This window comes from Plutella xylostella, chromosome 15 (assembly GCF_932276165.1).
Source record: "Plutella xylostella chromosome 15, ilPluXylo3.1, whole genome shotgun sequence".
Taxonomy (NCBI): domain Eukaryota; kingdom Metazoa; phylum Arthropoda; class Insecta; order Lepidoptera; family Plutellidae; genus Plutella; species Plutella xylostella.
In genome coordinates this window covers 8716735-8729892 of record NC_063995.1, presented here as the reverse complement: position 1 = coordinate 8729892, position 13158 = coordinate 8716735, and the positions used below count along the sequence as shown (strand labels likewise).

The 13158-nt window shown below is 36.5% G+C and overlaps 1 protein-coding gene across 13 annotated transcripts in view; it reads right to left on the bottom strand.

The window, feature by feature from the left end:
- The window catches only part of LOC105386989 (potassium voltage-gated channel unc-103), a 30483-nt gene extending 18846 nt beyond the window's left edge, over positions 1-11637 (bottom strand). For 3 of the 13 annotated variants that reach the window (XM_048625736.1, XM_048625739.1, XM_048625738.1), the window contains exons 1-2: positions 11500-11636; positions 9009-9456 (exon numbers count right to left, since the gene is read on the bottom strand). Coding sequence is in view for 1 of the 13 variants with exons in the window: in XM_038107917.2 (XP_037963845.2) it covers positions 1140-1163 (24 nt within the window). In the remaining 12 variants the exon portion in view is untranslated. Of the gene's footprint in view, positions 1-1139; positions 1778-9008; positions 9457-11236; positions 11334-11499 lie in introns of those variants that run through there. The other 10 variants (XM_038107908.2, XM_038107910.2, XM_048625740.1 and 7 more) reach the window with 9 other exon arrangements.
- Positions 11638-13158: the final 1521 nt, after the last annotated feature.

Here is a 13158-nt window from a genome sequence, read left to right as displayed (position 1 = left end):
CTCTTCACATTACTTTTGCATGGAAATAGCTGAGTCACTTTGTAGTTAGGGCTTTGTAGAGGACCGTTCCAAAAATATAACGAGTACCTCCGTATAAAGTGAAGGCGAAAGAAAACGAGGCTGCATTCATATGTAGCACTGGAGGGGTTACGTAACTCGAGCCAGCTCACTATGAAACAAATTTATTTTACAATAGGCACAAACAATTTCATTCTGAGTTTTATGAGTTGGAGCGGTATGCTCATTTCTCGTTGATTAATTTGTTGAGCGAGTTCCATGTGAATGTTTTATGCGTTGGCGAGCTGGCCGCGGCCGGTGCGACGGAGGTGCGTTGCCATTTTGTAAACAAACAAGGAATGCCACCCAATACGTTATGAATTATTATTATTATTCGAAATACGAAGATAAATTGATCTTTGGTAGCAGTGAGCGAAAAGATTTATATGGGGTGTAGAATAGTTGTGAAGATGCCAAGACTCGCGTTTTGGCATAGATTTTGTCTGTATTGCGTAACATCACTTGGGTCAAAAATTCACGACAGTTTTACATCGCAAACCTTTTTAAGCTTGGGCGTGGCAATATCTTTGGCCGTATATAGTGTTATGTGCCGTGTGATATGATGAGTGTCAGTATACAGATAAATATAGTACAAAGCACACAATGAGTAAAGCCTATATAATGTCGAGTCGAAAGTAGCTCAATATTGTATTGTATAATGTTACAGCGGTGAAAAAATACTACTCATAAATTCTACATCAAATCAAAATACTGTCAAATAAAATAACATAACAATACATGTAATACATATTATAAACGCTAATAATTTATAACTAACTATTTATAATATAGAGCGTACTTTTTATGCTTTCATGACTACTTCTAATAAAATGTATCCAATGTGGGTACCTAATGATAATGTCCTTCAGCATGAACATGTTTTATGTGCAAGTGAAAATTTGACAAAGCACAATGTGAGAATTTACCTTTAGCAATGTACTGACTGTATTTTGTAATGTTTTAGTAGGTATGTTCATAGACAAGACAATGGTTCTAAGTGAAGTTAAAAATGTATCGGTTAGAACAGAGTAGGATAAGAAAATCTAGATTTATCAGTACAATCTTAACAAAGAAAACCATACCATGGTAGTCATAACTCCAAGCATGGACGCGTTTTCCACAAACTTATCTAACTTAAAGCAAAAATAATACTAATTTGCAACAAATAGCAACTAAGGAACGACAAGAAAAACACGTCGATGGCTGCACTCGCACTGGCACTGCGGTCTCTCTATGCACTAAGCACTGGACGGCGCGCGGCCGCATGCCACCCCGTGGCTGCCACCACTATGAGACCCACGCAAATACTCGGCTAATCTAGCTATCACAGCGCAACTGAATCTGCAAAGCACTTCTGCAAAATGATCATAACAGTCTTATTTTTGATGCAGACGATCGATTTTAAACGCACGTTCGAACAAGGGAGCATCTGAACATTTTCCGGTGTAAATGACAACAGTGGTGTTACGGTATGGGTGTTCGGGTGATGGGAGCCGCGCAGTCCACTCGAGGGAGGCCTCGGGAACGTTATTGATGACGATTCGATGGCAGTGTGAGGCGGCGGAGTCCGCAGCGTGCTCGCGGAGCGTCAACTCGACGGCACTGAGGGCGGCGGCGCACGCAAGAGGTCGCCCCAGACGCGGCGGCGGCGCCCGAGCCCCGCCGGCGCGGCCCGAGCGCTGTGACCTCGCGCCCCCGCCGCCGCCCCGCGCCCCGCGCCCGCCCGCGCGCACCCCCGCCCCCGTGACGCACTGGGCCGTCAGCCGCCGGACAGCTCCCTCGCATCTCTTCCTGACAACACCTTATTCATTTTACAAGTCACGTGCTGTGCGTCCCATTATCCTAATAGTGTTATGATTAAATCTCAGGTAGCTAGTTCACAATTAGGGCGCAGAATTATGATTTCCTTCATATATTTTATTAGTTAGAAGCTCATTAATCCCTTAACAATTACATATAATTATCAAATATAACTCTTATGCACCCCGTTTAGAAATAAATCGGTAATATAATTACTGTATTATTACTTTCGTATGTATTCTTTGTCTGCTTTCTTCATAAAGTAAAAATATTCCGTTCGATAGACTTCGTAGCCCCGCGTAGCGCAAAGCTCATAGTGCATAGCCGCGTAGCCCGTAGCGCGTAGCCCGTAGCGCGTAGCGCGTAGCCAGCCTTAGCATGGCATTTGTTGCATTTCAAGGGCTGCATATATTTTAAGAACAGAAACATAAATAAGAATACTCCGGATCAAGCATAGCACTTATTACTTTCATGTGATCAAGTCTCGAACAAATTAACACTTTAAAAACATCAACAATTATGTCATGTCAGTATTATATGGCCACCGTGAGGTACATAGGTATAGGTACTTCAATATTTTAGACAAACAGCATTATTCTTTTGCGAATGTGTCTATTTTTTAATTGTTTAAGTACTGTTTTTATCTCCTGGGAAATATTTTGAGGTAATGGAAGAAATGAATTAATTAATATTAATCGCCTCGGTAAATTTACCTAGACTCGTTTTTGTGTAAAAAAAGTATTTGATTGTTGTAGATATAAAAATATATATTATAAACTATTTCTTTTACATTAAGAAAACATTAATGACCAACATATTATTATGATTCCAAGGGGGAAACTGGAGAATGCATCTACCCATGTTGAAAGTTCTCCTATGACTAGAAATTCCCGTTGTATCTGTTTCACCCTGGAACTAACATAGAAAATATGAGATTTCATTTATTGATTTAAGTCTCAGCGAAGAGTGATTAACCAATGTAGTAAATTTCAAAAACTTATCACAGTTTACCTACTTATATTGACGGTAGAGAACTCTTGTTCAAAATCTATAAAAGTTGTCAGCAATCTTAAACGTATAGCTTATACTATCGATTTACTATTACATGGCTGGTGAACCGGTACTGTCTGAAGCAACGAACTCTACACGAGGACCTTCACTCGATTCACAATTTTTACACAAGTACGGAACATGTATCGGTGAAAAAAGTAAACAACATCACAAATAACGATAGAATCTAGGAGTCCGAAATCGGACAATTGACAGGAAGTTTTTACCGAGTTAATGCTACGGACCGCCTCAACATCAATATGAAAAAGCAAAGTAAGTATTACTTAGTAAGATTTATCCACACACTAAAGGAAAGTTTGTTTTTCCCTCCTTTCGAAGTAACGGATCAAGGTGATTTATATTTATTGCAGCGAGACTCGAAATTGACCTCTAGCCTACTTTTTATCCCTGAACGGCTACAGGAAACCATTTAAGGGGAAAACAATTACGAGCTACGAAAACACACAAGGAACTGTACCTTTAACAGAGAGTTTTTACAACTTAACTTTATGTTGTAAAAATAAAGTTCCTTGTATGTTCCGTATATGTTACCGTGTATTTTTTATGCGCTGCACATTGATGTATTCGACTGTACACGGCTATTTCTAGCACCGCCGCTGGCATACTCCACCGTGCATTAAGTACGGACAGCAGAGACGCAGTGCCACAAGTATACACAGGCTACACACATATCTACAAGTAAATGACTGCATTACGACAAAATAAATCCTTGTCGGCGACACAGCCGTTAGAATAAACACGACATGGGGTGGATAGTTTGGCCGTAGCAGAATACAGTTGAACAGTTTTGTAATTTATTAGGGCGGGATCATTATTAAACTTACGAAAATGATTATGGAGGTGTTTGTAGGGAAATTGGAAGCGCTGACTAAGTCGGAAAGTAGACAGAAGTAGTGGAAAGTAAGTAGTGTTCCTGAAGGGTTAACTCAATTAAAAGAATGAAGTAAAACATTATGAGACAGATACAGATAACTGCTAGTTATAGCAGTTTGTCGGCAATCTAAGTCAGTCACTCAATTTCACCTTGTATTTTTTATGTAGAAAAAGCAGAAGTGAGGATTTTTTGTGAAAACTGCGCGTATAGTCGAACAATAGTTCAGGATGAATATTAGTTCGCCGCTGTCCCCATTCTATGGTCGTGAAAATTACGAGCTAAGTTGGGGTCTAGATTTTATGGCGTCAAAGACACAGATTTTAAAAGCAGGAAAGAGACTTAAAATAAAAGAGCGACAGAACAGGATATATTCGTGGTACAGGAATATCCAATACCTACAGCCAAACCAAAAACGAACTTTTCGAGTCGGTGGTAAAAAAAGAAGTAAATATTGATGACTGCGGCAAGGCTTTCAGTTTTTGTGGGCTAGCTTTTTTTTTGTTTTTTTTTGCTACAGTACAGATTTATGTCAACTATGTAAGTATTTTTTGGAGACTGTAGAAATACATATTTGGAAAGCAGCTATCCCGATCTTACGCCTACAGGAATATTAAAAGAATAGGAATACCATATTCTTTGAAAAAAATAATGTATAAACTGTGTGCTCGAAAGCTTTTATGTTTACCCAGTATTGCCTCTTGCATTAAAATTTTACTAATCTAAGTAATGTATAACAAAAACCCAGCAATCTGCCTCGCATACTTCAACACTCACTGGTATCGATAAAATACTTTTAAATTGGAAGGTAGTACCATACGTGGTGAGGACACATAATTATATTTATTAATTTATAATAATGTGATAGCTAATAATAAAAATAATGTTCTACGACTATGATTTGCATATCTGAAGCCAAGCCTGTATAATAAAATTTAAAAGAAAGGGAGTTAATTTGATTGGAATACTGAAATGAGAAAAGATGAGATGAGAAAGAGGATTTGAAACATTTCTACCTATCATATTGATCCATAGCTCTTAGTCCATGGAAGGTCCTAAGGGTGTTTTCTCCCACTTATACTAATTTGTCAAGTACACCTTCTCATTATTTTATCGATATAATAAGCTCCACCAGCACTACAGCTCGTTAAAGTTGAAAGAATTCCTTACCACACTAGAACTCACGCTTTTTCCTCGTTTTTCCTAGGTGTACCTATACGCAGCTATAGTTATCTACTGAATCACAGTGATATAGGGGTGTGTAGCTAACATTAGGGGGGGCCTTGACCTATTGCGTGTGGATTGGGCCATCGGGCCACCCGTCGCTTTCAGTTTTGCTAACGGCCAGCCAGCGCCGCGTGACGTGCGCCCGACAACCGTTTCACAACACTTCAGAATGCATATTCTGGCCTAACTGGACGTCTGAGTGAACCGTATGGTTTTGTTAGCTCAAGCCGTTCCCACATTCACGTTTAAAATGTCGGTCAAGGAAGAGAAAGCAGGTTAAATCCAACTTACTTGTGCTATCGATGAATTTTATGTACAAAAGTTGTTTTTTTCCTTCCAAATGTCATCGAGCAAAATTTTTCGTGCTGGTTCACCCATTTCATGCTTACTGTAACAAAGTTTGCAATACCCTGCATACTTGCATAGGCAGACAAGCAAGTCCGTGTAGTTTTCTTTCATCATGCGTTTTCCATATTTTTTTCATAACCTTATTCATGTCTTAGGCAATCATACACTAATAGTACTTAGTTATCTGAAGTTAGACAATAATCGATCTGAATACCTGATGGCCTAATCCTAATAAGCTCATGAAATCTAGAATAACCACTGATACATATCAACATGTTCAAATAAAGGATTAATGACAGAGTTGATCGTTTAGTTGGTGAAAGCATTGATTTATGCACCAGCACGATCGTAATGTCAACGCCAATGATACGTTTATTGTTTTAAAAGGCCATAAGCTATCAGAATTGCGAGCATCCATTTAACGGTGAAATTAATGTATTTAATATCATAAATAACGATATTTTATGAAAAAAAACCTAGTAATTTTATAAAAAAAATTAAATTACGTTCCATGGGAATGTGAAACTAACAATCAGAATATTTGGAACGTACTAAAAACATCATAACATCATATTTTTCCGCTAAATAAATTGTATAATATAGAAGAATACACAGATGTTACCAATTAATTTGAAGAAGAATTGAGCGATTATGTCATCTTACCTCATCTACTGTCTGACACTTAGGAAAGGTAAAAAAGAAAGTTATAAGAAGTTAGTGAATAGTGTATAGTGCCACAAACTTATCTGTTCCGGTGAGAGCGAACTAAATTGGTCCATACCTCATTACTTACTAATGAATTTCATATTGACATGACATAGATTATATGGACCAATTTAGTTCGCTCTCACCGGAACAGATAAGTTTGTGGCACTATATTAAATATGTGGCAACACATAAAAGAGTCAGTAAGAAAGTAAAAGTTGCGGATCGATACTCGGCCTCATCAATCATTTAGCGATAGATACGACGCGACGCGAACACTGCTATAACAAACTATATAACTAGGTGGTTATTAGTTGTTGATATAAAAACTATATCTAACTGCCTCTGTGGTCTAGTACATAGAAGAAGCTCTGCTTTCGGAGTGGACTTCCATCAATTTGTGTGTCTAAGTTGGGTTGGAGTTAGGACATAGCTGGCTGATATTGCAATCATTGCTGTCGCATGGAAGTGTAAAATAGTCCTTTGAAATACCTCTGTAACACGGTTTAGATAAAGTTAATGTACATTATTGACTTTTTAGATCGGTATCTCAAAATATGTTATCTTTTGAGGCTACCAGCATTATATAAAATTCTTTCAATTAATTTGAAGTTAATATTTTCAGTCATTTAAGTTTTCCATCTAAGTAAGTACTTTATTATAAGTATTATTATTTTAGATATAACCCACACTGGCTGTAACACTCTATAAGTTCCAATCCATTGATTCAATATTTTATTGGCCTGTTGATTTTGTGGAGACCTCTATAGTAGGTTCGTACCTGATATGAATACCTGAATAATTTAAACTTTATAGCCACATTATGTTGCGAATCCAATTGATGCTTTAACAATACTATTATCATATTACTTATGAGCCAATCACTTCTAACTACTCGCTGTTGTCCCTGCTTTCACTTTGCTATGAACTAAGTATTTGTGATGTTTAATTCGTGTCGGTTCTTGCGATTACATCTGTTTGAGTTGAATTATGTACCTAAAATCCCGATCTATATACTGCACACCCGAGTCCGCGTTGTTCTATGTACTCAACCCTATAGTATCGGGTGGTAATCGAACCTTCGGTACGACGCGGGTATCAGTAAAAACATTTCCACTATTTATACCTAATTAACGTTATGATGAAATCCCATCCTATCATTTTCGTTTTGAGCTGAAGTGCACTTTTACAGCATGAGTACGTGCTCTTGTGTACAGTTTTATTAATATCCGGTGACCGCTCCGGCCGCGCCAGTGGCGCCGGAAGCCACCGCGAGCCTCTCTATGTACTAACGTTTAAGGTACTTATAAGAACTGAAATTATGTGGACAAATATAATCAAAAATTGGAAATATTATTCAATTCGGGGTTTTAACATATTTTTTTTTAACTGAAACCACTCTTAATGCAGCTAAAACCCATATAATTATCGCACTCCGCAAATAGTTGAAATGTTTTTGTAATTACGAGTCTTAATATGTTTATTATTATGCTTAAGTTCATAAATTAATATACTTAAATATTAATTAAATGAATAATAGTTACTAAGAATATAATATTAATTTAACAATACCGACATTTTGATTTTTTTATTTTGTCGCTCTTTTTTAGTTCACGCTTTGACTAACCAGACTCTATATACCTATAGTTGAATGGTCCGTGACATGTGACATGTAATGAAGGCGCAGCCGGGCGCGCCTGCTAGTCCTGTTATCTGCGCCACGCGAATTATTTAAGGAATGCGTTCTCTCCGAGAGAGCTGCCTTGATTAAAGTCGGATTGGGCTTTCGCCTTTAGACTGAATTTTGTATACGTACCAACTATGCGATGAGTTGGCACACTGCGCGCGAACACAATTAATGACTAATGCGGTGTAACTTATCTGAAAAGTATTGTTATCTGAGCTATTTCATTATCTAAATAAGTGTTTTATGTAAGAACGTACGTAAATTTTTGAACATTGGTCTTTGTATTGTGCATCAATAAGTAAGTTTTGTTTTGAAGCACGGTCTCCGGTCTCCCTCAATTACTTCATCACCATGACAGTGCTAAGTATTAACTAATTGTTTTTTTACTGTGCAATATTAAGTATATTTTCAACTGCGTCATGTTCATTTATGAAAGATTTATGACCATTTTCTGACGAAGGTATTTTCGTCGTGAACTCTGTTTCACCAAATATTACGTTCTGTCAAACAAAAGTCAAAACTCAAAACACAAAACCTGTATTACATTCGAATATTCCCATCATAGAACAACGCGGACTCGGGTCAATAAAGTTTACTTTGGTTTATTTGGAGTTTTATTTACCTACTGCCAGTTTCAATAACGCTATCTAGCGATGACTGTGGTAGTTACTTTTATAATATTTTGACAGATAGTTGTAACTTTTTTTATGTTTTAAAATAGTATAAAAGTAACTACCAGGCATCGGTAGATAGAGTTATTGAAACTGGTAGTTAGTGTAACGCTCTTTACTGAATTATCAATGACACTACTTGTTATTGTGCATAAATTATGTTTTGAACTAACATCCTACTATAATATGAGAAGTGAAAATCCTTCCCTCACATAAAAAAACATCAGAACTCTTATTGCACATAACAATTAACATTCATAAAGGAACATAGGGGAATTTTAATGTGAAATGCGGTATGAGTTGTTATTAACGATTTATACAATCACGAGCAATAAAAAAAGCTCCACTTTCAAAGCCAACGCCCCCATCCCCAATTAAAAAAAAAACATTTAAAAAATTTAAAAAAAAAATGTGAACTAAATAATAACGTTTTGGTTGGCAATATCCTGAACCTGATGGGCAGTTAACTGTACTTCAATGTCGCTTCCGCTTAGCATTAATTTGGTGAAGTGCTGGAACTTTTTCATTGCTCTCGAGTGTATATTTGTTTTATATTACGATAAATACGTACCACGATTTTCTCCTCCAGTACTTCATTATTGTTGTTGTTGCTCCCATATTTTAAGGCACCGTTTTCCATGACCACACTGATCACTGGATTTTAACTATAGTTCACTTTTAATCCTCACACATACTTTATTTTATCACTTTGTTATAATTTAAAGTTAAGTAGAAATACAAATTTTGTTATTTTATATCCTTCGTTGCTTTTTTTGAGTCTTTGTTTAACATATTATGGTTACTTCACGAAATGACAGTATTAATTATAACTTTAAATATATTTCTAAATAAATTACATGAATGTGCTTTTATTAAAAAAAATATACAGATTTGCAAAAGTGATATATTATAGTAGTTTCCCCAGTTTTCAAAATCCGAAAAGCAAAAGTTTATCAGAAAAACCCCTTTTCAGTTACCCCTTTTCGGGTTAAAATAACTTTCACTTTTGCAACACCCTGCTGTAATAAAAAAACATAAAATTTGTGTAAATGTGCTGCAATATAACTCTATATCTTATTTATAAAATAAAATAAAAAGTTGTAAAAGCAAAAACAAAATCGAAACATGTTTCTCAAGTTAGTGGGCGCCCCACGCCCGTGGCCCGCCCGCCCCCGCGCCCGCCCCGGGCTTCCGACTGCATAATGTCAAAGCAAACATGTTAGAATAATTGCTCGGAGCCTGAAAAAGCGCTACGTCTGCAATTATACCGAGCCTAAACTTAAATTAAGTGACGACCTTTGGCTAAGCTATGACAAATAATATTACTATGACATTCGGTATATACTTAAAAAAATTATAGAGCGGATCCTTCTGTTCATACAGAAAGAGACTTCGTTTACATATAATTTTTATGATTTAGCGAAGTTTTATGTGTAACAGAAACCAATATTCATTATTTTGTATTTGTAAATCATTAATACAGTTATTTTCTTTTCCTTAAATACCTTATGACCTTGCATTTCAAGGATTACGGCTGATTATCGATTGATGATTAGTTCTGCTTTTTATTATATATTCATGTCTTGAATCCTGAAAGTAATTTATGTAAAAAAAGTTTTTTACAAGATACTCACAAGTTGCATATACAGGCTGTTGCAAAAAGGGTTTACTAAGCCGAAACCTACATTTGCAGCATGTTATATCTAAGCCCGAAACTGAAATCAGAATTTGAAATTTCACGAACAAAAATTTTTATTTTCCATAGAAAATTTGTTGGTCAGGTGACTTTTTAATATGGAAATTTTTTTTTTTTTCGCGAATTTCAAAATTCTGATTTCATTTTCGGGCTTAGATATAACATGCTGCACATGTAGGATTCGGCTTAGTATACCAATTTCGCAACACCCTGTATATTAGCAAATGTATTGCAATTCGACAGGATTTACGATGCTTTTAAAAACAAAGATCTTGTGTCAAATCAAAATTAAATCCAAACTAAGTGAAAGTTATTTTAACCCGAAAAGGATTTAAACTTATTTAAAATTATTATATTATTTTATTTTATCAACACCACTTTGGTTGAGGAAAACACAAGGAAAATATTATGATTCGACATAGAACATAAAGCGAACTATTTAATATACTAAAGGCCGCAAGATATTGACGTTGTGCTCCTGAAATTACCATCTTATTGATTCCATAATCGCGTAAAGTCAATAATTTAAGATTAATAAAGTCAAACAAAGATGAAAGATAGAAACCAGCTGTGTTTACTGCGATAACTTATTAATTGGAACATAAGTTACTTTATTCAGGTTAAAACAGTTAGGTAAACGAGTAAAATTATAATTAAGTTGTAACCTCATTGTAACTGTAACTCAATGTCATTAAAATCTTAAATTACCATGTTTATTTGGACAAAATAAGTTTAGTAAGAAGATATTTAAATTTTACAGCTGTGCAGATGACTGCAGATAATTTCCAATACCAAATGGTCATTTCTGGACTCGGTCCAGCTACTGGTCTAATTTTGATTGACAGACATTTGCTGGACACGTGGGACCGACCAGGGACGGACTCAGTGTCTCAGAGGAGTCTACTGTAGCTGAGGTTAACTCAAGAAACTACCAACTAATCTTGACTACTCTAATAACTTCTATTGTAGGCTACGATGTGAAATAAAATAAAAAAATATAGAAAACTAAGTAAAATCTTATTAGAAATGCATAAAAAAGATATCTAGGTAAATCGTAACTATTAGATACCAAAACAAACAAGGTGTTTGGCGTAAATACCCACTGTCGATAAACAATTAATCGTAATTAATGACTATCATATCGCGTAACCAGGTGAACATAGTTTGTTCCACAAACACTTCACTTCATTTTATTGTTATCACCGCCGAATCACCTCATTTCTTATCGTGATTTTCATAGTTAAGAATAAAATTATTTTGCCAAAGGTTTTATCTTGATTTTTTAAACGCTAGGCGGGTAAATGTTTGTTTACTAGCTATTGGTGTCGTTATCAAAGGTTGAGACGCGTGTCAGTGGTAGAGGCACCTTCACAGTTTCGGTTGGGCACATTGTATTGTTGTATGCGAGAGTCGTCGGTGGGAGGCGAGTTGGCGTGCAGTGGAGGCGTGCAGCGGCGGCGGGCGCGGCGGCGGCGCGGCCCTCTCGGCGTCATACTGCGGCCCGCGCCGCCGCCCCCGCCCCCCGCCGCCCCCGCCCCCGCGCCCCGCGCCCCGCCCGCCCCGCACACCTGCCGCAGCAACACCACCATCTCACTCAACAACCTTGAACCAAATACCTCACCTGCCCACCTACTTCCACAGGTTAAACGAAACCCATAATCGTGCCTTATTAGCCGAAAATCGACCCCTACCGCATGGAAATAAGTGGGGTGGAGGGTCGCTCGGTATTACTCTGGCGCTATAAATCATATTTCGCTTTTGGCATTGATGGAAAACTGAATTGTACTGCTCTGTTTGTTATTTGCACCAGAATTTACAAGTAATATTTTAATGATATTATTATTTACTCTCTGCGGAAGATAAAGGACATGGGTTCAGATCAGGCATGTACCAACGATTTTTTTTCAATAAAACATCGTCGAGGGTTTTCTCACATTTAAATTTATGCGATAGATGAGGGTGGGGGACATGCTAGGTTTCGGCTTAGTATACCATTTTTGCAACACCCTGTATATGGTCCCTTGCCATATTACGGAACCCTTCGTAAGTCAGACTGACGATTGAATGGTTTTTTAAATTTGTTCATACTCGTATCTCAACGCAATCCAATAACGAGAGAAAGCCCGATGAACCGACCACAAAGTTATCCTATAAGAGTCCCGGTTTACCTTTATTAACGGTACCTAGGGATCCCTTAAAACCTATGTACATGGAAACACTTTAAATTCGATATGTAAAACGTGGATTTAATTCTTACATAATGTTCTTGCTCAAGCATGACACCACTTCCTTTCAGTGATACATTAATTAAATATCAAGTAGTTTCTTTAAATCGAAAACATGAATTAATAACCAAATTAACTATAAAACGTGTGTGATTACATGGTGTTGCAAAAGTGGTATATTTAGCTGAAAGGAGCTAGTCGGCTGGTTATTCTAAACAACTTTTCAATATTTATGAAAAAAAAAATTAAAAAACCGACTTCAAAAAACCACTAAAATGTAAGAAATAATTTAAGGTTTACACAAATTCTACTCGTATGAGACAGTACAAATATACCTAAGCAGGAACTGTTCTTTTTTGATGTTGGTGCGGTGACAAAGTAATCTGAAGAAATATGGCACCAACTTCAAAAAAGAACAGTTCCTGCTTAGGTATATTTGTACTGTCTCATACGAGTAGAATTTGTGTAAACCTTAAATTATTTCTTACATTTTAGTGGTTTTTTGAAGTCGGTTTTTTAATTTTTTTAATTATTATTTTATTTAATAGTTTTTAGTTTATTTGTAATAATTTTCAATCAAAAGTAAGGTGCAAATGATACCAAAAAGTCCTACTAATCAATACGAATCATTCAAGCCTAAACACGAAGTAGTTGCTATATACCGTTGAGGAGTTCCCCTGACTGCCTTCCGTTTCCATCATCAGATCAGCTCAAGGTCACCATCATATTTTTTTGTTATAAGAACTATATTTACGTTCTTAATTTCATTAGAATCGGTTAATATGTGCCCAAAATGGAAA